Source organism: Simochromis diagramma, unplaced genomic scaffold, assembly GCF_900408965.1.
Source record: "Simochromis diagramma unplaced genomic scaffold, fSimDia1.1 OVJJ01000483.1, whole genome shotgun sequence".
Classification (NCBI taxonomy): domain Eukaryota; kingdom Metazoa; phylum Chordata; class Actinopteri; order Cichliformes; family Cichlidae; genus Simochromis; species Simochromis diagramma.
Genome location: NW_024386835.1, coordinates 7,566,408 through 7,593,610, shown reverse-complemented (window position 1 = coordinate 7,593,610; position 27,203 = coordinate 7,566,408). Strand labels below are relative to the sequence as shown.

Below are 27,203 nucleotides of genomic sequence, written 5' to 3'. Positions count from 1 at the left end.
CAAAACAAGACGTGCCTGTATTATTAAACGCCAGTGAAGTTTGCACCGCAGTGCCAAGGGTCTAATACTGTTGGTGTTGGTTGTGAGGATGGGGAGGCAGCATCCTTGTTATTATCAAGTGACAGGAGAATCCTGGCTATGTTTTTGTGTGTGTGAAAATCGAAATATACTATATGGACAAAAGTACGGGGCCACGTAAATATTACACCCCCAGGAGCTGTTTGGCCATGGAAACTGATGCCATGACGCTCCCAGCACACAGTTTGGTGCTGATGTTAATGATTGAGGTCTGGAACTCCTCAATCATGGAAGGTCTGCAGTAATGGCACTGAAAGCACCTACATTGAAAGATTAAGAAGTGTGACCAAATACTTTAGTCCATACAATGTAGCTTTGATAGTTGCATATGATTTAAAGAAAATACTAGCTGTTTTTCCAAAGGGATTTGGGATATACAGGGAGCGCAGAATTATTAGGCAAATGAGTATTTTGTCCACATCATCCTCTTCATGTATGTTGTCTTACTCCAAGCTGTATAGGCTCGAAAGCCTACTACCAATTAAGCATATTAGGTGATGTGCATCTCTGTAATGAGAAGGGGTGTGGTCTAATGACATCAACACCCTATATCAGGTGTGCATAATTATTAGGCAACGTCCTTTCCTTTGGCAAAATGGGTCAAAAGAAGGACTTGACAGGCTCAGAAAAGTCAAAAATAGTGAGATATCTTGCAGAGGGATGCAGCAGTCTCAAAATTGCAAAGCTTCTGAAGCGTGATCATTGAACAATCAAGCGTTTCATTCAAAATAGTCAACAGGGTCGCAAGAAGCGTGTGGAAAAACCAAGGTGCAAAATAACTGCCCATGAACTGAGAAAAGTGAAGCGTGCAGCTGCCAAGATGCCACTTGCCACCAGTTTGGCCATATTTCAGAGCTGCAACATCACTGGAGTGCCCAAAAGCACAAGGTGTGCAATACTCAGAGACATGGCCAAGGTAAGAAAGGCTGAAAGACGACCACCACTGAACAAGACACACAAGCTGAAACGTCAAGACTGGGCCAAGAAATATCTCAAGACTGATTTTTCTAAGGTTTTATGGACTGATGAAATGAGAGTGAGTCTTGATGGGCCAGATGGACGGGCCCGTGGCTGGATTGGTAAAGGGCAGAGAGCTCCAGTCCGGCTCAGACGCCAGCAAGGTGGAGGTGGAGTACTGGTTTGGGCTGGTATCATCAAAGATGAGCTTGTGGGGCCTTTTCGGGTTGAGGATGGAGTCAAGCTCAACTCCCAGTCCTACTGCCAGTTTCTGGAAGACACCTTCTTCAAGCAGTGATACAGGAAGAAGTCTGCATCCTTCAAGAAAAACATGATTTTCATGCAGGACAATGCTCCATCACATGCGTCCAAGTACTCCACAGCGTGGCTGGCAAGAAAGGGTATAAAAGAAGAAAAACTAATGACATGGCCACCTTGTTCACCTGATCTGAACCCCATTGAGAACCTGTGGTCCATCATCAAATGTGAGATTTACAAGGAGGGAAAACAGTACGCCTCTCTGAACAGTGTCTGGGAGGCTGTGGTTGCTGCTGCACGCAATGTTGATGGTGAACAGATCAAAACACTGACAGAATCCATGGATGGCAGGCTTTTGAGTGTCCTTGCAAAGAAAGGTGGCTATATTGGTCGCTGATTTGTTTTTGTTTTGTTTTTGAATGTCAGACATGTATATTTGTGAATGTGGAGATGTTATATTGGTTTCACTGGTAAAAATAAATAATTGAAATGGGTATATATTTGTTTTTTGTTAAGTTGCCTAATAATTATGCACAGTAATAGTCACCTGCACACACAGATATCCCCCTAAAATAGCTAAAACTAAAAACAAACTAAAAACTACTTCCAAAAACATTCAGCTTTGATATTAATGAGTTTTTTGGGTTCATTGAGAACATGGTTGTTGTTCAATAATAAAATTATTCCTCAAAAATACAACTTGCCTAATAATTCTGCACTCCCTGTAGTGTGCAATATAAAGATGCTTAGTCATAGTGCAGCTGTGTAGACAAAAGATAAAGTCTGACAAATTCCATAATTATGGTTTTCACATCAAAGTAAATTACAGGTTTGACACAGTTAATTTGGTGGATAAACCGATGATTGTTTGTCTCTTTTGTTTTCCATTAGCTGTGACCAGATGGAGAAGACAAATCCAGCAGCGAGTGTTTAATGCAGTGGGCAGGCAGACTCCAAAGTGGGTTAATCCTTCACTGCTGAGGCAACAAACTCCAAGGGTGAGCATGGCAGAGATGTAGCGTGCAATAAATGTCTGCTTAGAGTGAAATGATTATAGAGTTGAACAATGTTAGAATTATACGGAGAGATAAATAATCAGGTTATGTTAAATTATATCATATCATCATTAAGTCATTAAAATGCATTTCCTTTGAGACTATTGTGGTAGAAAACATGAAACATGAATGATTTTTGTGATGAATATACTGAAATACAAGCAGGATTCAGCAACATGAACAAGGCAAAGACATCTGGTTGGTTGTCATAATTCAAGTGCTGAGGCAGACTATGTAGAGAGAATACAGTGCACATCTGTAGGGCAGGAAACCTTCTGTCACTGTTCATGTAGATATACTTCAACACACTGTCAGAAACCCAGACTTGGAGAACATTTTTGTCCTCATATTTAACCATAACAGAACTGTGTAAAAAGGAATATACTTATTTTAAACTACAAAGTCCAGGCAGTGTCAGAAAAAAGGGCTCCAATGTACCTGGATAAGAGGCACAGAAACATTGAAGACTGCAGAACTGCTTTCATTGGGTAAAATAGAAAACCACAGAAATTCATATTTTCATTTCTTTCATTGAAAGTTTTCTCATTGTAGAGAACGGAGACAATCTTGACTTCAACATGAAATGAACTTTAAACTTTAAAAAGTATTTCACACCTGCAATCAAGAGATACAGCGATACCTCAGCACTCAGAGTTAGCCAAACCAAGTCTATATCTACCAAACAAAGTGCTTTAAAGATGAAACTGTCTTTTTTCACAGTGCTAAAAACTAAAACTACATGTTTTAAATGATCAAACACTTTTTAATTTTAGACAAATTATTATTTAGTTTACTACTAAGGGAAAATAGCTATCCAGACCTATCTGGGCCCATGTGAAAAAGGATTTTCCTCCTACACCTAATGACTGGTTTGGCCACCCTTGGCAGCAAGGATGAAAAATAACATGGTTTCCAAACACCAATCAAGTGTTTGGAAAAACTGCCAGTGAGTCTTTCACATCATTGTGGAAGAATTCTGGCCCACTGTCCTTTGCAGAATTATAATTCAGACAAATTGAAGGCTTTTTGAGCACGAACAGCATGCCAAACCATATCAACAGCTATTAACTTGTTAGAGTTAAGTGATTAGGCCACTCCAAAAATCTTAATTATGTTCTTTTTGAGCCTTTCAGAGGTGGACTTCCTGGTGTGTTTCAGAAAATTGTCCTGCTGCATAACTCAAAACTGAATTCACAGTTCCATCTATTACAGCAAGTCGTCCAGGTCCTGAAACACCAAAGCACTCTACCTCCACCATTTTTGACTGTTGGTATGATAGTCTTTTTAAGAAATGCTGTTATAGTTTTACACCAGATGTAACAAGACGCAAACCTTCAAAAAGTTCAACTTCTCTGTTGTCAGTCCACAGACTATTTTTCCAAACATTTATGGCAAATGTGAGACAAGCCTTTGTGTATCTTTTTTGTCAGTAGTGTCTCGGTCGTTCTGTCCTTGGGCAAGACACTTCACCTACCGCCTACTGGTGTTGGCCAGAGGGGCCGATGGCGCGATATGGCAGCCTTGCTTCTGTCAGTCCACCCCAGGGCAGCTGTGGCTACAACTGTAGTTTTCCTCCACCAGTGTATGAATGTGAGAGTGAATGAATAGTGGAATTGCAAAGCGCTTTGAGGGCCCTGAAAAGCGCTATATAAATGCAATCCATTATTATTATTATTATTATAGTGGTTTTCTCCTTGGAACATCCCATGGGTTCACTTTTGTCCAGTCTCTGTCTTATTGTTGAAGTCTGACCTTAGCTGAGGCAATTGAAACCTTCAGGTTTTTAGATGTTGCTCTGGGTTCTTTTGTGGCCTTCTAGATGAGTTGCCGATGTACTCTTGGAGTAATTGTGGTAGGCTGTCCACTCCTGGGATTGTTCGCTACTGTTGCAAGTTTTTTTCTCTATGTGAATAATGGCTCTCACTGTGGTTCACTGGAGCCTTAAAAATTTATTTTCAACCCTTTTTAGACTGACAGACGGAAATTACTTTAGATTGTGGCATGATGTGTTGCTTTTTGACATCTTTTCACCTACTTCACTTTGTTCTCCCCGTGTTTCGTGGGTTCTCACCGGGTACTGCGGCTTCCTCCCACAATCCAGAGACATCCAGTTAGTGCGGTTAGGTTAATTGGTCATTCTAACCCTGAGCCCACCCACCCCTGAGCAACCCTGACAAGGAAAAGCGGAAGAGATAGGATGGATGGGAGTGGCAGTTAAGTTTTCCACCAACAGTGAAATGGTAAATGGCCTGTATTTGTAAAGCGCTTAGGGACTAGGGAAGCGCTATACCACTCACTCCCGTCCAGTCATCCACCCATATTGACACACTGGTGATGGAAAGCTACGTTGTAGCCGCAGCTGCCCTGGGGCACACTGACAGAGGCGAGGCTGCCGGACACTGGCACCACCGGGCCCTCTGACCACCACCAGTAGGCGTAGGGTGAAGTGTCTTGCCCAAGGACACAACGACTGAGACTGTCCAAGCCGGGGCTCGAACCGGCAACCTTACGATTGCAAGGCGATCGCCATAACAAGTGAATTGGAAAAGCACTTAAGAAAATGCATGGATGGTTATTTTCAAGTGGAATCATATCACCCACATTGCAAATTGCTGTCAGCTGTCATTCAGTGTATGATTTGCTGTGCTGCTGCAGAGATCCAGGCCAGACCAGGCAGAAGCTGTTTCATCAGATGAAAAGAGGCTAGTAACATTTTTGTAAAATCAAATGAGCATTACAACCTGGATTTAAGATAAAATGTTAAATATTTACACACAAGGAGTTGTTGAATACCAGAGTGCATCAATTAAATGGAAGGAAAATCCTCGATGGGTTCTGTTTTCAAATGGTTAAAGGAATTGTTTACCGAATACGAAATTTGATTTTCAGTCATTCTCTCTTCATAGGACATGTGAGTGGGATTCACACATCGCCTCCTGTTGCACCCACTTCTTATTTTGCATAATCTGAAGTTAATTTGACACCGCTTCCTGACAGGTTGGTTAACCAGCGATTTATCAAGCATACATTACTCTGCAGTGTTCTCTCATTAAACATATACGGCTTTGCAGCAGTGTGGTATCATAATTACTCTCTCAGCACTCACCCAGCAAATCATTCTGTAAATTGCACAGTAAGTAATGCTTCTGACAATATATGTCTCCAATAGTAGCAAGCTGGAACAGAGCTGTAAGGGACAACATTCTCCGTCTTCTTGTATGTTAGGTAAATGTAATCTGAGACACTAACTCACTGGATATTTGCAAAAATTAAAAGGACACGAAGACGCATGGAGGTTCTCCACCACCTTTCTACAATGCTATTTGAAAACGTGGACATCCCATCATAGCATGACACATACACACAGAAACACACTTTGTGTCTGTGTCTATATGAGGGGGTAGAGTGTCAGCCCCCAGGCAGCGGACTTTCAAATATTGAGTACGCCCTACTGTGGAACAAACTGCGACTGCTATCCAATGCCACGCTTGTCTGCCTCTGTTCAGATCACTTCCTCCGCTGGCTCCAGCCATCTGGTGGGAGGTAGCCTTGGCTCGTTTCAGATTTGGAAAGGATCCAAATAGCTTTCCCTGTCAGCTTTACTGCGCTCTCTGCGTTCTCTCTCCCAGGTTGTGTATATTAAGAAGTTAACCAAGACATCAGGATTACAGCTATAATCCTGAAATTTATGTCTCTCCTCAGATGCTCGTCTGTCCCACCTCTCATTTATTAGGCTCTTAGGGAAGACTCAGATGAAGAGAGATGGGATGTTGCTATAACTGGTCTTACTAAAGAAGAATGATCATATTTCTGGTGGTTCTGGCACACCTCTGTTTAGTGTCAGGACACAATCATCTGAGATGTGTTTCTTGCAGTGATAAACCCATAAAGCATGTTTTGGTTTTCTGGCCCCCAGCTGTACTGTTTTGGTCCAATGTCAACATGAAGACAACACTGTGCACAACCAGATCAGTATCAAAAAGCCAAGAAACACCTAGCCCATTAAGTTTTTTGTGGACATTTTGGCAAAGCAAAATACATTTTTTCAGAGACATTGGTAGAGACTCAAATAAAGTGAAAAAAACAGTGACTAACAGACCGAAACAAAACTCTGTATGCACTCTAATATTAGACAGAACTGTAAAAGCAATCAGTGGAATCAACATCTAATGTAAGCCCCAAACCACAGTCATTTTTGTGACTGCTGAAGAGCCTCAGAACAGAATAGGAGCGATTTGTTTCATCTTAATGAGAGAGACAGACAAATACTTGCTTCATTGCTTTATCTAAAAAAAATTGCAATCATATAAAAAAAACATTGAAAAAAAGCATTGACTTTACTTAATTTTTTATGCTCAGTAAATATGTAAAAACAAGAAATATTTTCACACATTTGACACTGCTTCTCGATTATGACTGTGCTTCATTCCTTCATTTACAAGGACGTTTGCATCTTAGTGGCATCTTGGGCTTTTCCATTCGTGTCAGAGTTAATAGACAGAACCAGCTCCATTTCCTGACCAGGCGAGGGGATGGGCATTTTATTAATCTTGGCAAAGCTCTGGCTGATGTCCATAAAGGTTTTATTTTTGGTTTCCGGGAGGACGACATAGAGGTATATGGATCCCAGAATGCAGACTGCCACAAACACAAGGAAGGAAAAGGACTGCAGCGTCTCCTGTGCAAACAGAAAACATACAGACAAGAAACATGAGACATATCAGATTTGTGCATACACTGTGCTGTTTTCAACATCCTTACCCTCAGTTCATCATTCTTCAATCAGATGACATCTAGTAAAGTTTATTAAAAAACAAAAATTTTACAGCAGAATTTTAAACAATTAAATGATTACTGGCGTGTCCACCTCCACACAGCTGGATCGTGACATTTTTCAGTCCATCTCTGCAGAGACATCATCTGTGGCATCTGTTTTGTCATCTGTTTTGTCAAATGTGTGTCATTGATGAGGACAGCATAACATTCCCATGATTTTCCGCTCAAAAGAATCCTACAAGCATATAAACTGAACATTACTCTTCTTGTATATACTTGCATGTAGTCGTGTGTTCAAGTACCAAAAGTATGAAAGGTAACCTTGTCCTGTGGGTTATGCCAATAATAGAGATTAGTGACAGATTTAAAAATACACACTGACTGATTACCCAGAGGGAGATTTAGATGTGGAGAGAGGGTTTTGTGCGTGTGCGTATGTGAGTAAGAGAGAAAGACAGAGAAAGAGTCTGAGAGAGAAAGGTTGGGTGTAGGGCAGAGAAACTTGGCTGACCCTGACCAGTATGTTACCAACTATAATCCCTCGCTTATGAGGAGGCAGACCGCAAATGCAGAACTATGTACCAGGTATTAGAAATGCAGTGTCCAAACAACCACGACCTCAGTAAAGAACTACTTACCACTTTGATTTCAGTTGGTTATATCACCACTGCTGTTAGTCTCTGACACTGTTTTCCTCTGTTGAGAGTATTTCATAATAGCGCCATAAAAAAAACCAAAAAAACCTCAGAGCATCGTGCAAAGGGCCTGACCCAATTTCCATGCTGCCTCTGTGACGTAACACTCATCTGCAAAGTTAGCAAGTTCTTCAGAAAGAACTGCCTTTCTCTCTCAGTTGTCAGGGTAGATGAGTCATCTTACAAACAGGACATTTATGCGTTCACTCCATTTGTCATTAATCGAATTTTTGCAAGCCCGTGGATTGACGAGGATGAGACAGTCCTGATTTTGACACTGGGATAAGCCTTTGATCTGCTGTGGTGGCTCAGCTGGGTTCAGTGTGGTGCACACGCAGACAGTAAGGCATGAACACAAAGACCCAATTGCTGTACACACACACACACACACACACACAAACAGACACACTTTTTTCATGCTTAAATGAATGTTGGCTGAATAATGTGCAAACAGAAAAGGCGAGGTGAATGCTCTAAAATGCACTGCAGACGTACTGTAAATCTAATCTGGTCAAATGAGTGTCCATGCTTGGACATATACTGTCAGTCACTGGTTTCTGGTGCAACAATGAGTCATTGCTGGGGGTAGGGGTTTGCCGGTGTTAAAAGGGGGATATTTGCATGGCTGTGGGCTTTCATAGATTGTGTTGCCTGTGGGAGGCACAACGAGGAGATGGAGATGTATACAAGATTTGAAATGTCCACACTGGACTGATTTATGGATTACACCGATCAGCCACAACATTAAAACCCCTGGGAGAGAATAACATTGATCATCTTGTTACAATGCAGTGTTCTGTTGGGAAACCAGGAGTCCTGGCATTGATGTGGATCTTTTGACGTTGTCTTCAGACTCTCCAGATTCCAATATGATCAAGCTTCCTTGACAACCCACAGGACCCAATGGATCTGCTGCCAAAGTCCTGATGCCCGACTCTACAGTTGAGTGTTGTGGCTAATCCTTGGCTATATCATTGTTGTTACAATATGAGCATACAAGACAAAAAAACAACAATACCCATTAAGCATCATGTTTATGGATCACAGCTGCATTAATAAGGCAAACACAAAGTCATTCAAAACTCATAGCGTATGAATGGATTTGATTGAATGTGATGGGTCATTAGGTTTTACAGATCTCATGCACAAATAGAGCTTGTTGTTATTGCCCCATTTTATACTTATATATACATTTATATTGGTGTGAAGCATCGCATTGGAACTAGAGCTCCTGCTATCTTAGCATTTCTCCATATGATGACTTCACCAGCTTTGGTAAGGGTTAAAAAAATGGCAAGTGAAAGTTTCTTCTTTTCATAAAATTCACTGTGGCAGAAATTGACGTTATACTGTTTGTTTGTACTGGCTGACTACATAAAATTATAGAGCAGCGTGCATAGTTTGTGAAAAGCTTGTCTGAGTCAATAACTGCAGAGTTCCAAACCTCCACCGTTATTAGCATCAGCACACAAAGTGTGCGCTGGGAGCTTCATGGCATCAGTTTCCATGACAGAGAAGCTCTTGCTCTTGCAAATCTTAGGGAATGCTTTAGACTCCAATTGCAGCAGAAAGAAGGTCTTGCAACCCTGTAGTGCATCCTGCTTGGTGCATGAGTTTTTGAGACCTTTACATCATGTTTATTGTTTGTTTATTTTTTTTTTCAGAAAAACCTGATGTACACAATTAGACACATGTGGTGCTACTGTGAGCAATAAATACACATAAATGCTCGTTGTAGCAAAAAGGATACAAATTAAAACTAATATGCAAATTGATATTTAATTTCTTTCCTCTTAATTTTTCAGAAGGTTCCATAAATCCTCCAGTTAGACTTTTCTGGCAATTATTTCATGGTTCAGGCTTTAGAGGTGAAAGCACGCATTAGATCTGTTAAATTTATATTAAAAAAAAAAAAAGAAAGAAAAGAGCCAGTTAAACAAAAAATCTCTGTTAAAACTTCAAATGAGGCTGTCAACAGTATCTCAAATGAACACATACAGGATGGCTGGAGCCTTTTCGTGTGGAGTTTGCGTATTATTCCTGTGCCTGTATGGTTTTCCAAATTAGCCAAAGGTGAATTGATTTGGAGAACTGATGATTCAAAATGATGATAGTGTGTGGTTGTCGGTGTTAGCTCTGCGATGAACTGGCAATTTGTCTTGAATATAGACAAATCCAAGATGGCGGTACACATCGAGTTAAGATATCTCACTTATCTTAACTGCACTACTGTATAGTTCTGTGTAAATAATCATTCTGTACATACGATCATTTTTAATCCTACAACTGTTTATAACTTGCATAGTTCACATTTCTGTATAACTGTATATCTCAGATTTCTGTATAGTTTTTTATTTTATTTCATATTTATATCCTGTTCATATCCTGTACATAGCTTGTACTCACTACAGCCTGTACATACTTATAGTTATAGAATATTCACAACATACTTCATACCGTGTACATTATAACATACCATAATAGACCCATTTCTGTAATATACTTACATATCTATATTATTGTTAATATATATTGTAATATATCTATATCACTAAAGCACTTCTGGATGGATGCAAACTGCATTTCGTTGCCCTGTACCTGTGCATGTGCAATGACAATAAAGTTGAATTCTATTCTATTCTAATTCTATTCTATATAGAGGGATTATGGCAGTCTTGCTTTGATTGATGACTTTGATTTGTTTTAATTATTTTACCTGAAAAAATAGTTAGTCCCTTTGAAACCATGACAGTGTTTAATATTAGAGAGATCCAACCTCTGGTCTTTTAAACAGAGCCAGTAGGATTCCCATACACCGAGTATTAAAAAAGTGAATACACTCTGGGCTAATTAAAATAAATCTCCAAAGTGGAAGATAAAATATACAATTTGCATGTGGCAAAATTTGGGTCAGGATTGTAAATGGTAAAATGGCCTGTATTTATATAGCGCTTTACTAGTCCCTAAGGACCCCAAAGCGCTTTACATATCCAGTCATCCACCCATTCACACACAGGTGATGGCAAGCTACATTGTAGCCACAGCCACCCTGGGGTGCACTGACAGAGGCGAGGCTGCCGGACACTGGCGCCACCGGGCCCTCTGACCACCACCAGTAGGCAACGGGTGAAGTGTCTTGCCCAAGGACACAACGACCGAGACTGTCCAAGCCGGGGCTCGAACCGGCAACCTTCCGATTACAAGGCGAACTCCCAACTCTTGAGCCACGATCGCCCCACAGGATTGTCCCCCATGAACCTTGTTAACATGCTCCATCTGGTGCCATCATCATGTATTTGGCTCAAATATTTGATAAAATACAAAAGATGACCAGTCAAATCAGTAGTAACAGTAATTAATTGCTATCCTTTAATTTTCCAGGGCCAGTGTCTCAGTTGTCTGTATCAGCCTTTCATTGATCAGGAAATAGCCTTGGTGGAGTTTTCGGGAGTGTTAATTGGTATAATTGCTACTTAATGTGTTCCTTTCCTGCACCATAGGCCTGGGAGCATTTTGCATATCTGTGTTCAGGTGCTGCTGTCCTTTTAGATATCCATGTAGGGAATTAAAAAGTGCTAATAATTGATAATATTTCATATTACAAGATTTTAACTGCTATATTTTATAACCCCATTTGAACACCTAGCTCTGCAGAGCACTAACTGACACCTCAGCAGTGGCCTGCCATGAAAAGATGGGATGTGACAGTTAAACGGTGCGTTGTCTGGAAAGGGGTCAGAGCTGGTTTCAGGTGCATGTCAGAAACCAGTCAGTCACTGCTGGGATCTGGATGCCAGGCATGTGCCTGGGAGTTCGTGGGGCTAGCAAAACCCAACCAACAAAAGCAACGAGCAACTCTGCAATATTTGTGGAATTGGCTGGCTAAAAATAACCTTCTGTTGCTTTCTGTTTCTCACACGTGTCCAAATCTTCCCTGCCAGGTCAGCCTTATCTCTTGCTCTGCTCTAGGACTTTCAAAACCCATTTCTCCTGTGACACACTCTTATTGTATACCTTTATTATCTGTTTAATTACCTATTCAGCTCTACAGTATATCTACTTGACCTTCCATTTCCTGACATAAATTACCAGCAATCTCATTGTTCAGCCATCAAAATACCAAAAAAAAAACCCAAAAAAAAACAAAAAAAACACCTGTTTATCATGACATCATACCTCTTTGTCCTGTCTTCCTACTGGTCAGTGGTACATGACAGGTAGAAGTGCAATATATCATCCTTTATTTCTCCAATCCTTATTTTTTACAAGAATGAAGTGACAGTGCAGACACAATGGTGAGGTGTTCAGGCTCCAGTACATCTACTGACAACTCTTCATTTAAGGATTCATAGTCTGGTGTAGCTCTAGCACAGGAGAGTATAGGTGTTTCATTACATGTACAGGGTACCTGACATGCTGAAACCGGCAGGGTTCAGCACATTTCTGTAAATGACTTCCACAATGCAAGCTTCCTATTCTTAGCAGTGGGTGTTGCTTACCTAGTTATATTGTGATCGGTAACATGACACAAAGGAAAACAAATGTAGTTTTTTGTCACACTGCCAATGTGAAGATGTGGATGGCATTTTTGTTTTTTAGTCACACTTCATTCGAGACTGAAATATCTTTACAGATGAGTTCCCCCACCAAACTTTGTGTTTCAGAGAGAAGTATCTGGAGAATGGAGCTCTGACGAGTTTTCCAGAGTTACACTTTGGCGTAACACTCTGGTAACCGCTTCTCTCCTAGCGCCATAGCCAGATCTCGATCGTTAGATTTAAACTCTTCTGTGGTGGTGTACCGAGGTAAAACCACAAACACTGTGTCATTTTCCTAGTGCTTATGGGCCTGACTGTATAGCTATGAAAGAGTGACTTTGCAAACATTTTAACATCTCCAAAATTAATTACACTTTGAGAACACATCTGTTATTCCTGTGGGAGCTCATGCATCACACAGTCAGTGTGGGAGTGGAAGTGCAGGAACGCATCGCCCAATGGGGTTTTGAGATGTTTGGGCTTTAATTTGGTTTTTTTCTTAAATTCAGCAAGACTAAAGGAAAAGGAAAAGACGGATCATGCAAGAACAACTTCCACCTCTAAGAAAACACCATCTAAGTGTTTGTTATGCCCTTTTCAGCTATTTTAGTTCTTCTTTCACTCTTTGCCTCCAACACATGACACTCTGGTACAGCTGACTGAAAGGACAAAATTAGATTTATCTGGGGGGGCTACTGAGCGAACAGGCAGAAAACATTTGACGGAAGGTCAAAACGGCGTCACTAAAATGTCCACCGTGCCTCAAGCAAACTTTCACTCTGATCTCAAACTTCTACGATGACTTTTGTCGAACTTTTTCTTTCTCACAATGAATGTGCCCTTAAAGCTACGGTCAGAGAACCTCGCTTTGTGGGAAAGTTGCAAAGGCGGAGGGAAGAACATATTGTTTCTGCTAAAAAGGTGAAACTCTGTTTAGTTGTAATTACAATCAGGTTCTGAGTCACTGTTTTCATGGCAAACACATATGCTCAACATCTGCTCTCTAGGCTAAAACCACTTCTGATTGACAAGTCGTTTTGTCAAGCCACTTATCATTTATCTCGTCCATGTCAAAACCATAGAATATAATTCATGGTGCTGTAGCATTTTCTGTCGCATACGTCACATAGGGCTGCTAGAATGTAGAAACTGTAACCAAGATCACACACCCGTGTACCGTAAACCGAATTCATTTGCATTTCCAGTGTAGTTCAATCCCATATTCATTAATTTTCAAAGCCCTGCTCCTGTTTTCAGAACTTATCAAAATCTTATCCCTGAAAAATCCACTGATAATATCATCTGTGCTCATCTTCATCAGTCTGTGAATACACTGTACAACTGATTCCTGTTCACAAAACTCCTGATGAGTGCTAGAGGCTAAATATCACGCACCCAACTGGATCAACTGGAGGTCAGATTCATTCCTGAGTTCCTGCACTCTTATGATGATCATTGGATGCCCGATATTTCAAGGAGCAAAGGAGTGCTTGAGAAAAAACACAAGAACAAAGATGCACGTGAAATCCCAGAAGGAATGTTTAAGATAAGACAGGGCAAAGGAATCATGAAATGACACGTCACAGGCTTCTTTATGTCACTCTGTGTAATTAAAACATCATCACACCCAGCTTTAGCTATAAATTCACATGCACTGAATAGTTAATCGTATTGGTAGTCCAGGCACTCAAACACAATTATTCAAAATGTATTTACTTTGCAGAGTCATGTACCTGTGTAGATGCATCCGTATTAACTACCCTGCTGCTCAGAGCTTTAAAGTATTACATTCAATGTTTTTCTGCATTAATTCACTTTTTTAAATCAGCTGCATCAGATAGAAAATAGCCCTTTCTATTTAAAAAATCCTCCAGGTTAATTGGAAATAAAATAATTTATGTAATTATGAATGATTTATTAACTGAAAACTCTGGCTTCACGGTACAATGTATTCATTCACAGATGAATCTATTTAACTAATTCATTAGAAATCAGCGAAGACAAGCAAGAATACAATGAACAAGTTCGTTTAAGGGTGCAGGAACATCAGCGTACATATTTAGATTTTATTTTTTTATCTCACAAAGATTGAAATGTCAAATGCCATTAGGATCTAATGAGGGACAAGTGGGTCATTATAACCAAGGGCAAAGTTCTGTCTAAAAAAAAAGGCAGAACCATGTCCTCTGCACACAGGGCAGATATAATCAGACAGTAGCACTTTATATTAGGTAATGTAAGAAAAGCAAAGTTAAAAACTCAAATATGCCATGTAAGAAATATAAAGGTCACACTTTCAGTTGAAATGTCATTTTTAAAAATATCTCTGTAACGATGTGTTATATAGATAATGCCGTTTTCCTAACGAGCCAGATAATGATGGTATGGTGTCTTTAGCAACAAAGTTTTCCTACTGTGGAGTAGCTAGAAATTGCTATCACTGTCCACAGTAATAGTTTAACAATTTTAATAATGCTCTAATTAGAAAGCACAGAATTCAAGTTGCCAGAGTGCAATCTAAAAATGGCAGCCACACTGAAAGCTGTTTCGAAATGCCTGAGAAGATGATTTTGCCTCTCTCTTTTTGATTAAGATAACTTAATAACTTCAAGACATAAGCAACGCAAAACCTCCATCTGAGTAAGAAACCAAAAGAGCAACACTTCACACTTTTAAGAAGCCCATTTAAGAGCTCTGTTGGTTTTTAACTCACTGACACTCACTGGAAAGAGCAGGTGGAGAGAATGAGGTGTGTCTGCAGCTGCAGAGCAAGCCTCGCAGTTGTGAAGCAGCACTGGTGAATGTTTGCCCAAAGCTCAGTAGATTTGTCACCAGAGACAACTTGCTGAATAGATATAAAAACTCACTGAATCTATAAAGCCAACAGGTTGCCAATAAAGAAGTCTGCTTAAGTGTGATAATCACTGCTGTGAGTGACAGGAATGCCAAGCACCCAATCTAATGTGGTATATGTTAGGTTATGTGATAAAGAAGGCTCTATGCAGTCCTATAAAAAACTAAGTATACCGTTAATGCTTCAATAGGAATAAAGAGCATAAGGAGCAGCCAGCATTTGATGCACCTATTGCACCTATATAAACACAAAGGTTTGTGTGGTTTGCTTGCCTGGAGCATACAGGTTTATTTTAAAACAGTGCAATGAGTTTCCCGTGTATGGACAGAAAAATCACCCCAAGCTTAGAGTGCTCAGAGAAACAAACAAGCAAAAAAACCCAAGAGCTACATCTCAGACTCTACAGACCTCATTGAGCATGTTAAATGTTAAAGTTCATCAGAGAATAATTAGAAAGAGGTTCAACAAGGATGGCTTGTTTGGAAGGGTTGCAAAGAGAAAGTCTCTCTCTAAAAAGAACATGGCAGCAGGGCTTAGCTTCGGAAAGGTGCATCTGAACAAACCAGACTTCTGGAACAATGTCCTTCACAGAGATGAGACCAGAGAGGAGATGCTGGGCCATAACGAACAGCACCATGTTTAAGTACACTGGTAGAGAGGTGATGATTTGGGCTTGTTTTACAGCCACAGGAGCAGGGCACCTTGCAATCATCGAGTCGGACATGAAATCCTGTGTATACCAAAGTATTCTAAAGATGACCAACCGTTTTCAAGAAATGAATACTTCTAGTTTTCCTGCCGAAGATGATTTTACATGCTATTGAATCATGGAGTGCACTCCATTTGTGAAAAATGTTGTTTTTATTATAGACTTATACCTTGAAATAGGTAAATGCTGATATAGGAAAAAAATCATCTGTCATGAACAACAGACTGCTGTATGTTGTGTAAAGTTTGAAAAATAGAAGACTGACACAAGCTTTACAGACAGATCCAGAGAGATCAGCAATAGATGCTTTAATTAAAATCATATTCTGTCAGTAGGAATTACCAGATACAACTCACTGAACAGATCATTGGGAGTGATACAGCAAAAACTACTTAAGTACTCAAAGAATAAAACAGCTCGATATAAATTTTTAAAGGGATCGTGCACAAGGAAAACAGCAGGTTGTTGGAGATCTGTGTTATGAATTCTAACCTCAATATACTGAGGGTACAGTGAAGCACAGAAATGGAAATGTCAAACTGAAGAACACCTTTGCTTGCAATGCTGTAAACAAACTTGTCTTCACTTGTGCAGTACAGAGTACTGAGACACAATTAATACTGAGACACTTGGACAAAATTAAAGCAATGAACTGTGGATGACTCGAAAGCTTCACTGGCTGAAATGAGAAGAATATTTTAACCACTAAACGGCTTCATTTTTTGTGCGCTAACATGAGATTGAAATGAAAAATAGCAGCAGTGAAGGACACAAAGAGACTGATATAGTTATAATTGTTTAAAATGTGAAAGAGGCCAAAGGAATAGCAAATGAGCTTAATTTTAATCATTTAGTTATAAAATCCTTGGAAGATGAGCACTAACAACAGAGGGGGGAAAAGGAGGAGACACATACTATGTGAAGCATGAGGCTGGCAAACAAGTATTCAGTCTGTGGAATGAGGAACCACATTGCTTCGATAGAACTATGTCAGACTGATTTATCCTCTTTTCAGTTCAGTATCTTTTATGCTAGCCTGCATTCAGATCATAAGCAGATGTATATGATAGGTTGAGGCAGCCACAAATTGTCAGATTCAGTGTATATAGCAATGATTCACCGAGTGGTTCATTTTTAAAGGTAGATAACCCGCATTCATCGCCTTTTCATCAGGATTCCCATTTTTGCAATGTTTGATTAAAAAAAAACTCTCACACTTCAGTAAAAGTCCCTTTTTTCACTCTAAAACGCTAGATCCCCCACCCACCGTCTTAAAGGAATACTGCTTGTCTTTACAAAGAAGTTGGTCCACCTTAAAACAAAACAAAATGAAAGAATATAAAAGAATTGTTTTCATGCAGTATCAAGAGAAAATAAATCAATGAATGACCATTAATATACCTTCAAAGGACACCGCAGCCAGCCAAGTTGGACAGTTATTATACAGAATGTACTCATTAAGGTTGCCTGTCAAGATATTAATGGCTGCTACAAAATATCAAAGACAGAGGGATGAGAAGAAAGAAACAGCGATGGTTCATTTATAATACACACACAGGCTGTGATTTCCCCAGTAAAACTCCAGGGTTTCCTCCAGTGTCTGCAAGCCAGCTGCGCCCGAGCATCAGATTTTAACATGCTTTTTCAGACAGGAGGGGTCGACAGTCCCAATAACTTTACTCGCTGAAACTATAAACTCTTTTGTTCTTCTTTACAGTTCCAGCCTTTCCCAGCTTTCCTTCTGCACCTCTGAATTCAGTGTTATAGTGTTAAAATTACATGTGAGCTTCACTGTAAGTAACTGTGTCACCACTGCCTTTACAGAACGCGACTGAAAATCAAAGTCTGTGTCTTCAGATAATGTTCCTGTAGGGGGACTCCCACCTCTGCCTCCCAGATGAGAGTTTTGCATTTGTCACAGCAGCTCAGCAGCAGCTCGTTAAAAACACCTCGTGCAACAGCATTTAATGAACATATATGTGCCGGCGTTGTTAAAAGAAAGTCTGATATGGGACAGAACAACCTCCAAGATAATAATGTTATTTTTTTTTGTGACTGGAAGAGTACTAAAGGTCTAGAAATAAAGAATTAATAACCTTGGGCCGTCCCCTGTACAGGTATTTAAAAATGCAATTAAAATGCAGCAGAAAAAAAGAGAATAATAAAAAAGTAGTAATAAAAAGTATTAAATTAGTAAAAAAGTATAAATATTAAAAAAGAAAATGAAAAAATGAGCATGTTATGGTTCCACAGTGAAAGTGTTTAATCCAGATTCATATTTTAAGCTTAAAAACAGGTTTTTGATTTTTCTGTTTGTTTTGTTTCATGTTCATCACTGCACATATGTGAGTAAAAAAATATTCCCAGTGACTCTATTGCTTCATAGCTTATTCTATAAATTTCATTTTCCCAATAATGGGAAAAATAAGCATGCACACAGTGTGTACAATAGTACGGAGCTCCATATGTCTTGAACTCCAGGAGCCATAAACCTCCTATCCAGTAAAAAGGCCTCTAAAATCCTCGGGCTTTTTTTTTTTTGGCTTGGCAGAGATACTACATGTGCCGGGCATTCTGTTATCTCACACACAAAAGCTCAGCGCCATTCTGTGTGGCAGAAAACTGCCGCTGGAACACCTGCAGTGAATTGTCTGTGTTATCAGCCTGATTTCCCCCTACTACACCCAGAGTGGCAGTACAGTTTATAATTGTGTTGGCACTGGTCCAGCTCCTGTTGGGGAAAACTGCAGCCACTCAAGCTGCACAGGAGGTTATACATGTAGTCCAGTCGCATGGAGGAATTTAACACCCTCGTTCAGAATGGTTAGCCCTCTAAGCAGACGCATCAAAATGCTGCCAGTCTTCCCCCACCATGATGGAAACCATTCAAAGTGCCCATCCTTGACGTCTGCTGTTTGAAGTGTAACATATTTGAAATAGCTGTAATAACAACCAAATTATTTCATATCAGTTTTTCTTTTGTTCTGGTGCGTTATTCTTCTTGGAGAGCAATCAAAAACGATCCCGTTCCCATATCCCTGTGCTTTCTGCTGCACTGCTTCAGTGATTCTCTGAATCCCCAGTGCTGATCTTGTCTTTGAGAAAGCGTACACTGCAAGAATGTGCAGTTGTTGAAGACATCAGTCCAGAATCAGAAAAGTGCTAACCATCTGAGTCCACCAGCTTGTCCGGGCTGTCTGGGTTGTGCTTGCAAGCTAAGGCTCTTTTAGTGTTCATAATGATGAGTTTATTCAATCTTTGGACATTAATAGATCTGATGGTGCTTCGCTGATCTCCATTTTCTTCTCATGAGGAATATAAATTGATTTCTCTGTCCAGCGTGCTTGCTTTCCTCTTTGTGATCATGGCCTCATATTACCAAGTCTAGCCTTATTTCTTGTCAGTGACTCACTCGCTGCTTTACAGGAGATAACTGCTATGAATGTAGCTGCACAAGAGTAACTATCCCCATGGGCCACAGATTCTATCCAACCCAGGCATATGCTACATCACAGGCCTTGTTAAAAGGGATGTCAATTCAAGACGTTTGACTTCTCACACTGGGAGCGGATTTCCTGAAGTATCTAATCTCTCTGGATTGTCTATCAGGATAGTCAGGTTGACTTTAAAGTAATACAGGCTGGTCTTATCTTTATAAAAAGTTAAAGAACTAATTTCAATGAGCTGAAATCCACTAAGTGATAAGACTATAAGGCTGCAACGGATAAACTAGAAATTGCTTCAGATAAAGCAGTTGGTTCTCAGGAAATGAGGGCAAATCCAAAGGCCCAACACATTTACAATACCTAAAGGTCAATTTTAGTCCCATAGGATCTGCTGTATTGTGAGCTGGCTGATGGCTAAAGACAAAGGCAACCAAATGTTTGTAAGAGACACACACATACACATAAAATGGCTCAGAGTATGAGACCTGCTGAAAGAAATACCACCAGCACTGCACAAGCACAATAGTTAAAACTCCAGAGGAAGTCAGATGTCCACATTTTGCAGCCCAGTGTCTATGTCTGTTATAGCTGTAAACACCATTAACATTAAAGGATCCGACCACATCAGCCTTGATCTTAAAAAAGCAAAAAAATACAAATAAAAAGCTCACACATCGACTTGGGTGGTAGAAATGTCATCCATCACTAAAAACATGCAGTTTAATTTATCTGGCATAAATCTGATGTGTGTATGAATGCGATGTTTCTATGCGTGTGAGTGAAAAGATGTGGTTGTTGTGGTAGCTCAAATTATTAATTTTTAATGCAACCTAAATTATGGCACAAAAAGACCGAATTTTTTTCTCCAAACAGTTGCAGTAAAACATGCTGCAGTAAAACAATGAAAAAAAAAATAGAAAAACAAACAAACAAAAACACAGGGATGCAACAAAAAGAGTTACGATGAGAGGAGGCAGCGACGAACAGTTGCCTGGAGCAACCCGTTGGGTTTCAGGAGATGAAAGAGGACCTGGTGTCTTTCGGGAAAACATTCCAGTTTTACACACTGATAGGCTCTTCTGTCCTCAACTCCTGTATATTTTTATTATATCACCCCAAATTTCATTTCTAACAAACAACATTCAAGGATCTTTTTTTTTGCAGTTTTTTTGAGAAATCATGTGCATTTAAAGCAAAACTCTCAGCCTGCTCTCTATATTAACCTCTGCACAGTACTTTTGGGTGCTCTGTCTATCCTTGGCTATTTGTAGCAGCTCTTTTTAAAAGGCTAAAGTAACGAGTATCGGCTTGTGTGCTGGTTGGGAGAAAATACACCTGAACCGCCACCTTGTTCAAATAAAAATCCTTTTCTGTTGGCACCAAACTACTCGAGCTCTTATGCAGCGTTGAATGTAAATCTGTTTCTGTGTCTATGCATTCAGCATTGCTGTCACGTCTCACACGGTTACACCTTGTTAAGAAATGTCCAAACAGTGAAACCGGCGCATCAGCTGTACAGCAGGATACATATCAATGCAGGATGTGTTAAGGCGCAGTGTTGCTGGACATTCGAAGACATTTTGACTAAATGGATGAACAACATCAGACATCACAACATCTCTGAAACACGTGAGATAAAATTTTAGCATTACTGCACAGCTCATGAAGGCTGTCCAAACTTTTAATCTTTACTGCTGTTAAGCTCCAAATACACTGCAAACATATACCAACATGTTCCAAAATACAACTGAATCTTTAATTAAAGATCCCCAACTCCAGAAATGAAAATGCCCTTTTCTTTTAAACTATAGATCAATCCAAGTATCGATAGTATTGATACCAACTGCCGGTATTGGTATTGGATTGATAATAGCATGACAGGATCGATAACTTGTTTCTACCCTCCAAGTTCACTTTGTTCCCTAATGAATCATGTTAATTTTTGATTTATTTATAGTCTGTAGCACATTTAAAACAACAGAAGCGGAAAGACCGAGTTTCAAAATACAAGAAAGGCTATAAAAGGTGTTTTGCTGGTAATTATTCCAAACATTAAAAATCACAGTGATTTAGCGCTTAATAAAATTTATTCAGAATTAACAAATTGATAATGATTCATCTCATAAACCATGATACGCTACTCTTCCTCACATACACTGCCTTAAAATGATCAGTATTGGTATTGGCAATATCAGCCTTGTATTTACTTAGTGTCAGATCTGTACAAAAACTTTCAGTACTACCACCTCTAGTTTGCAGGATTTTCGTTTAAAAATTCAATTCTAAACTAAAACCTCTTTGATATCACTGATGGTAAGTTCTTAATTTTGGAAAATAGCTTACAAGCTAGACGGGACATTATAAAACAGTTTTCAAAAGTAGTGATTCTCATGAAAATTATATCTAATCTGTAAAGTGGGTTAAGTGCCCCTTAACAGTAACTTTTACTGCCAATATTTTGCTGGTACGGAGTTAAAGCTCACAATTTTATCACACTAACCAGGGAAATAAAACCCCAATTCATAATTCCTGTAGAGTATGCCCTGCATGGCTTAACTGCTTTTCCTCACGGCTGTGCCAGGCGAGGCTTGTAGTAAATGAAGCAGGATCACAGTTTTCATATCTGCGCTTTACATAAAGGTCAGGATTATGTTTAAAGTCTTCTGTGCTCAATCCAAGTGCCTTGAAGAAAACTACCTTATAAAAGTTAAGTGGTGTGCGTCGGAGCGCCAGTCGAAGCGAGTTCATCTTCCTATCATCATTTTTAAATACATTCAGGCTTACAAGCATGAATTTCAAGAACATTTTCTTCATTAGGTTAAAAATCACGCGTTGTTTGGTTAATAACACTACAGCTTTGGCTTCTTTTGTAATATATTTTTTTATTGTAAATTCAATATATGCTCCTGATGTTGTAAACCTGAGTGAGTAAGCTGCAAAATCATACCATAACTAAAATACAGTGAACATTATGGAGTGACAACATTGATATTTAATAATGATGATATCATGGGAATGATACACATATCCACATATTTAAAAGACGGACATAGCTTTGATATTAAAAAATTAAGCCACTGGTAAACTATGTATAAAAAAATTGGTTCACATTAATACTAAAAAGAATGATAAAATGCATTTAGTGTGGGCCTTCCTTGTGACTAACAAGTCATTACCCTATGAGATGGTGGTTAAAATACTCAGTCTATATTTGATATGGATCTAAACTAACCAACGACTGGTGTCATGGTGTCTACACTCATCTTTTACATCCAGTGGCCAATACCCCAGTGTGTGGATACGATTGCTCCACAGAGGCGACCTGTCGAGGGTGTACGCAGTACAGTAACAGCTGAGAACTGCATAAGCAGTTAAGAAACTTGATTGGCAGATGGTTGTGGATGTGAGTGAGACGTTCACACTTTACAGAAGCTAGCTTTCCTCATTTGCCAGTTTTCTCTAACCCCATTTGGCAGAAAAGATTACGTTTTATACGTTTTATAAGTATACTGTGTGTTATTTTTGTCATGATAACCATGTAATTAAAAACAGATATTGTGGTAGCCTGAGAGTATACATAAATAATGCCACTTACTTGAATAAATGGAAAAAGGAGGCCCACGGCAAAGTTAGATAGCCAGTTTACTGTGCCAGCGATCATGAAGGCAGCAGGTCGATAAGACTGTTCAAACAGTTCCCCGGTCAGGATAAAGGGGATGCCACCTGACAGAGAAAAAGACAGATGCACCATTAGTTACAATAACAAAGAGCTTTGGTCAGAGAGGAATTCTGTGTTTATTGCTTAATAATGAGACTTGTTTCTTGTTAACTCTTAAAGTTGAAGTATGAGCTACCACCTTTAAAGTAAGCCGTGTTATCTTTGCCTTTTCTGCGTGCCTTCCTACTTTTAACCAGAAATGTATCAGTCCAACTAAATCCAAGGATACTGTACCATCCTTGCATTTAGTTTCCACAGCACATATTCCCCTTTTTATCAGAAATCCATCAGTAATTTCTCACACTGAAATGAAGTATTATTTGTATCTACTGGAGTTTGACTTGCAGAATTTAAATAAGCAGGCACTTTCCTTGCTTTACCTGACCATCAAACTACATGTGTTCACTGTGCTGATTTAAATCAGATGAATTTATAATAATTACTTTGCTAAATTCTTTTCAGCTGTATTAATTTTATTATTTTAAAAAAAAAATTCTCTAATCTGTTCTGTTGTTGTTACAATTGACAAAAAAAAAATGTGCCAGGTGACTTTAAGTTCGATATTAATAATCACTCTAACTGTACTGCAACAGAATTTCTTAACATTGCTAAATTATTCATTTAGGGCAATGTGTTACCAGCCCCACACAGGATCTGGCTTTTACGCTTGACATATCTGTTAACTGTCCCCTAATGAAAGCCATTATTCTTACACCAACTCGTAAAAAATATGTCTTGTTGTCTTGAGTAACAATAATAAGCACAATCCAAGGTTCAACCCTATCAACTGACTCATTCATCATACTCAGTTTTCTATCTTTGCTATATCTTCTAAGGTTTGTGAAAAATTTCTGTTGTCTGAGTTTTATTTATGAGTTCCACGACACACCGATGATGTGGAAGTCTCAAAAACTCACAAAAAGTAATTTAAAAATGTGATACATTTGGCTTTAAAGGGTTAAAGAGGTTTTACCTGTCATATATCCCTGGCACCTCTCTATCATGAACAAATCCCTTTCATCTGGCTGTGATCCAGATTACTTTAAAACAACCAGTTTCTTCCCTCCTCAGACTCCACTGCTTTAAAGAATTACAGACCCATTTCCAAACAGCCATTTATTTCAAACATCTTTGAGAAAATTGTTGCTCATCACTTCCTTCAGCTGGCTGAGGGAAACATATTTGATTAATTCCAATCTGGTTACTGATCAAACAGCACCACTAAAACATGACCATAACCTAAAATTACTAAAAATATAACACTAAAGATAAAGGTGACTATTCCACTTTGGTCCTACTAGACTCATCTGCTGTCTTTGACACCACTGATCATGTCATTCTTACTAACAGATTACAGAATTAGGTTGGCATCACTGCCACAGCTCTCAAATGGTTTTCATCACAATTATCTGACAGATACTTCAGTCCTTATCCGCACCTGTCTTATGTGGAGTCAGTCAAGGCTCAGTCATTGGCCCATTTCTGTTTTCTTTACTAATGTTACCCTGGTTGAGCTTCAAAGCCATTTCTTACCATTTATATGCTGATGATACACAGCTGTACTTTTTTTGTCAAGCCTAACAACCTGAACAGCCTCCCCTACATCAGGGGATGCTTCATTGTCTGTAAAAAATGGATGTCCTCAAATTTCCTCCCATTTCAATTCTGGTAAAATTGAAGTTTTTATGATCAGTCCTGAGAACTTCTCTGTGGAGCTCACATCAAGAAAGTGCATCAGCTCACTCTGGAGTAATATCATATCATCTCCTAAGGACGTTGGTATCACAGCTCTTAAGTTAATCTTGTTTCCTTCATCCAATAAACATCACAAAAAATAAATCCTGACTGTGATTCAATAATGTGGTATTGTTAATACGCAGTTTAGTTTTCTCCCGCCTTGATTATTGGAATCATTAACACAAACACCACAAGTTGTGAAATTATTTAATGGGAATCCTCTACAGTTTCTATTCCAACAATACATGCGTATAGGCATAAATCCTGGTATTAAGGTCCAGACCCAACTTTTGTTGAAGTGAAATAAAAGTTGCTTCCCTGTCGTCTTATCAATAAATGACACAACAACACAGCATGCAGTTAGAATATTTTCTTAAGCACACAAAACACATGAAGATGGATTTGCAAAATTCTTTTCGCCCCTCAATTATGGATGTAAACACAGTGCCACAGTTGAAAATGGCTAAAAAGAGAAAACCTTCGGGCATTCTTATACAAACCACAGAAACAGTAAAAGGCAACCATCTCTTGGAGCGCTGAGTCTTGGGTAGATTATGGTGGCAGAGAAGCCAAGAGTACCAACAATTTGTTGCAGTGGGCGTATAGCATGTGCAGTAGATTGAAAAAAAAAGCATGATTAAGGGCGCGTGCAGCATGTTTTGCTTGAATGTAAATGACTGAAAACAAAATGCCTTTCAACATTGCTGTGCATGGACAAGTGATGGAAGAGAATCACACGCAGGGTCATTGTTTATTTTCACAATGTAGACACTATTATTATAAGTTATGCCTAATTTGGAATAAGCTCCAGCCTACAGAATACTGATGTGAGGGTATAGATGGTGTTCTGTGTAAACCAAAGCATGCTGTCGATTGTTGTTCGCGGGCAGCTTCGAACGTGGCTCCCTATAACCTCACACATCTCACAGTTTCTCCCACACTGATTCTAAACAAAGACATGCACACATGGATGAGTTTATATCTGCATTGTTACTTGTCTGGTATGATTTAAGATATCACTGCTATTGCCTTGTGCATTGTAAATGTGGTTGAAATATCCAACAAAAACATCGGCTAAGATAAAAATCTTTCAGACCAGTGGCTTTTGCATTTAATCCTCACAGCAGGTTTTTTGTTGTCACATAATTGCTTCTGAGGCGACAGTTAATGAGCTACAAGCCACATGAGCATTTTCAGCGTGTGGTGAATAAAGGGAGGAATGGCTTCCATTAGCCCTTAGCATCCTCTTACATTTAATTGCTTGTAGTAATAAACTATCCCATTGATGGAAAAAGATGCTTTTTAACAAATGTGACCAGCTGATTAAAAGTGATTGCATGTGTTCATGCAAGAACAGAGCTGACCTACCTACCTACCACAGGGATAAAGGACTGGCTCTGTGTGAGCACATTACAGCCTCAGATTCTTGAACAAACCAAAACAAACAGCAGCAGGTAGTAGAGATGATAATCAGCTTCACATCAGGGGCGTTATTTGAAAAATTCACTTACTGTGATATTGTTTTCTTTATAATGCTAACACTAGTTATTTATAAAGCCTTACTCTGATTGAGAAATGATCTTTTCCTCTTCCCAAAGTCTAAACTTGACACCAAGCAGTTTTAATGTCGATTAATTAGGGGTATGACAGTCTGAGATGCATACCAGTATAGTTCTGTCTTTCTGTCTCACCTGGTTTTATGCAGCAATGAACCCCCCCCCCCCCACACACACACACACACACACAGCTTTGGCTTTGTGTATCAGAGCCTAATGTTACAGTAGCAGAAAGAAGACAGTGAGCAGCTGTGCATGAATATGAATTCACTAATTCACATAACTAATTTGCATTTCACATTCGAAGCCTTAGTTTTAAAGTTTGCAAACGCGACTCACATTTACTGATAAATTTCAGACATGTTAGGCATTTTGTCCCTGATTCATCCCCAGGATTGCAACTCTGATATAAATGTAACACAAAACTAATCACAGTAGCAGGACAGCACCACACAGGACAGAACAAATGTGCAGACACACAATGCAGAGAGAATGTGTATATATGTATAAGTTGTATAAGAGGCTAGGGTTCGGTGTGTTTACAACTATTAAAAAAATGGATGAAAAGCAAAGTGATATTTAGAGCAATTTAAGCTTAAAAATGTTGGCAATGCCTTACAATTTAACTTCAGTTAATTAAGTGGTTGAGGATTTGCCAAGGACAGCCATTTAATTGGGCTATTCATGTTATACGGCCAGCAGCATAAGTTTGTGGAGGAGACGGCATGCTACCATCTATGTGCTAGTTTTACCTAAATGTCAAAGCCCTTTTCTCTGGAAACATCCGTCTTTATGACCTGTGCGGATACATTTTTACTGTACGGCC

General features: G+C 39.3%; 1 protein-coding gene across 5 annotated transcripts in view; it reads right to left on the bottom strand.

Moving 5' to 3' along the window:
- Positions 1–6,598: 6,598 nt before the first annotated feature.
- Positions 6,599–27,203, bottom strand: part of slc2a9l2 (solute carrier family 2 member 9, like 2) — an 89,175-nt gene continuing 68,570 nt past the window's right edge. For all 5 annotated transcript variants that reach the window (XM_040029178.1, XM_040029175.1, XM_040029177.1 and 2 more), the window contains exons 12-13: positions 22,962–23,089; positions 6,599–7,026 (exon numbers count right to left, since the gene is read on the bottom strand). In XM_040029178.1, coding sequence (XP_039885112.1) covers positions 6,784–7,026; positions 22,962–23,089 — 371 coding nt within the window. In that variant the 3' untranslated portion in view covers positions 6,599–6,783. The remainder of the gene's footprint in view (positions 7,027–22,961; positions 23,090–27,203) is intronic.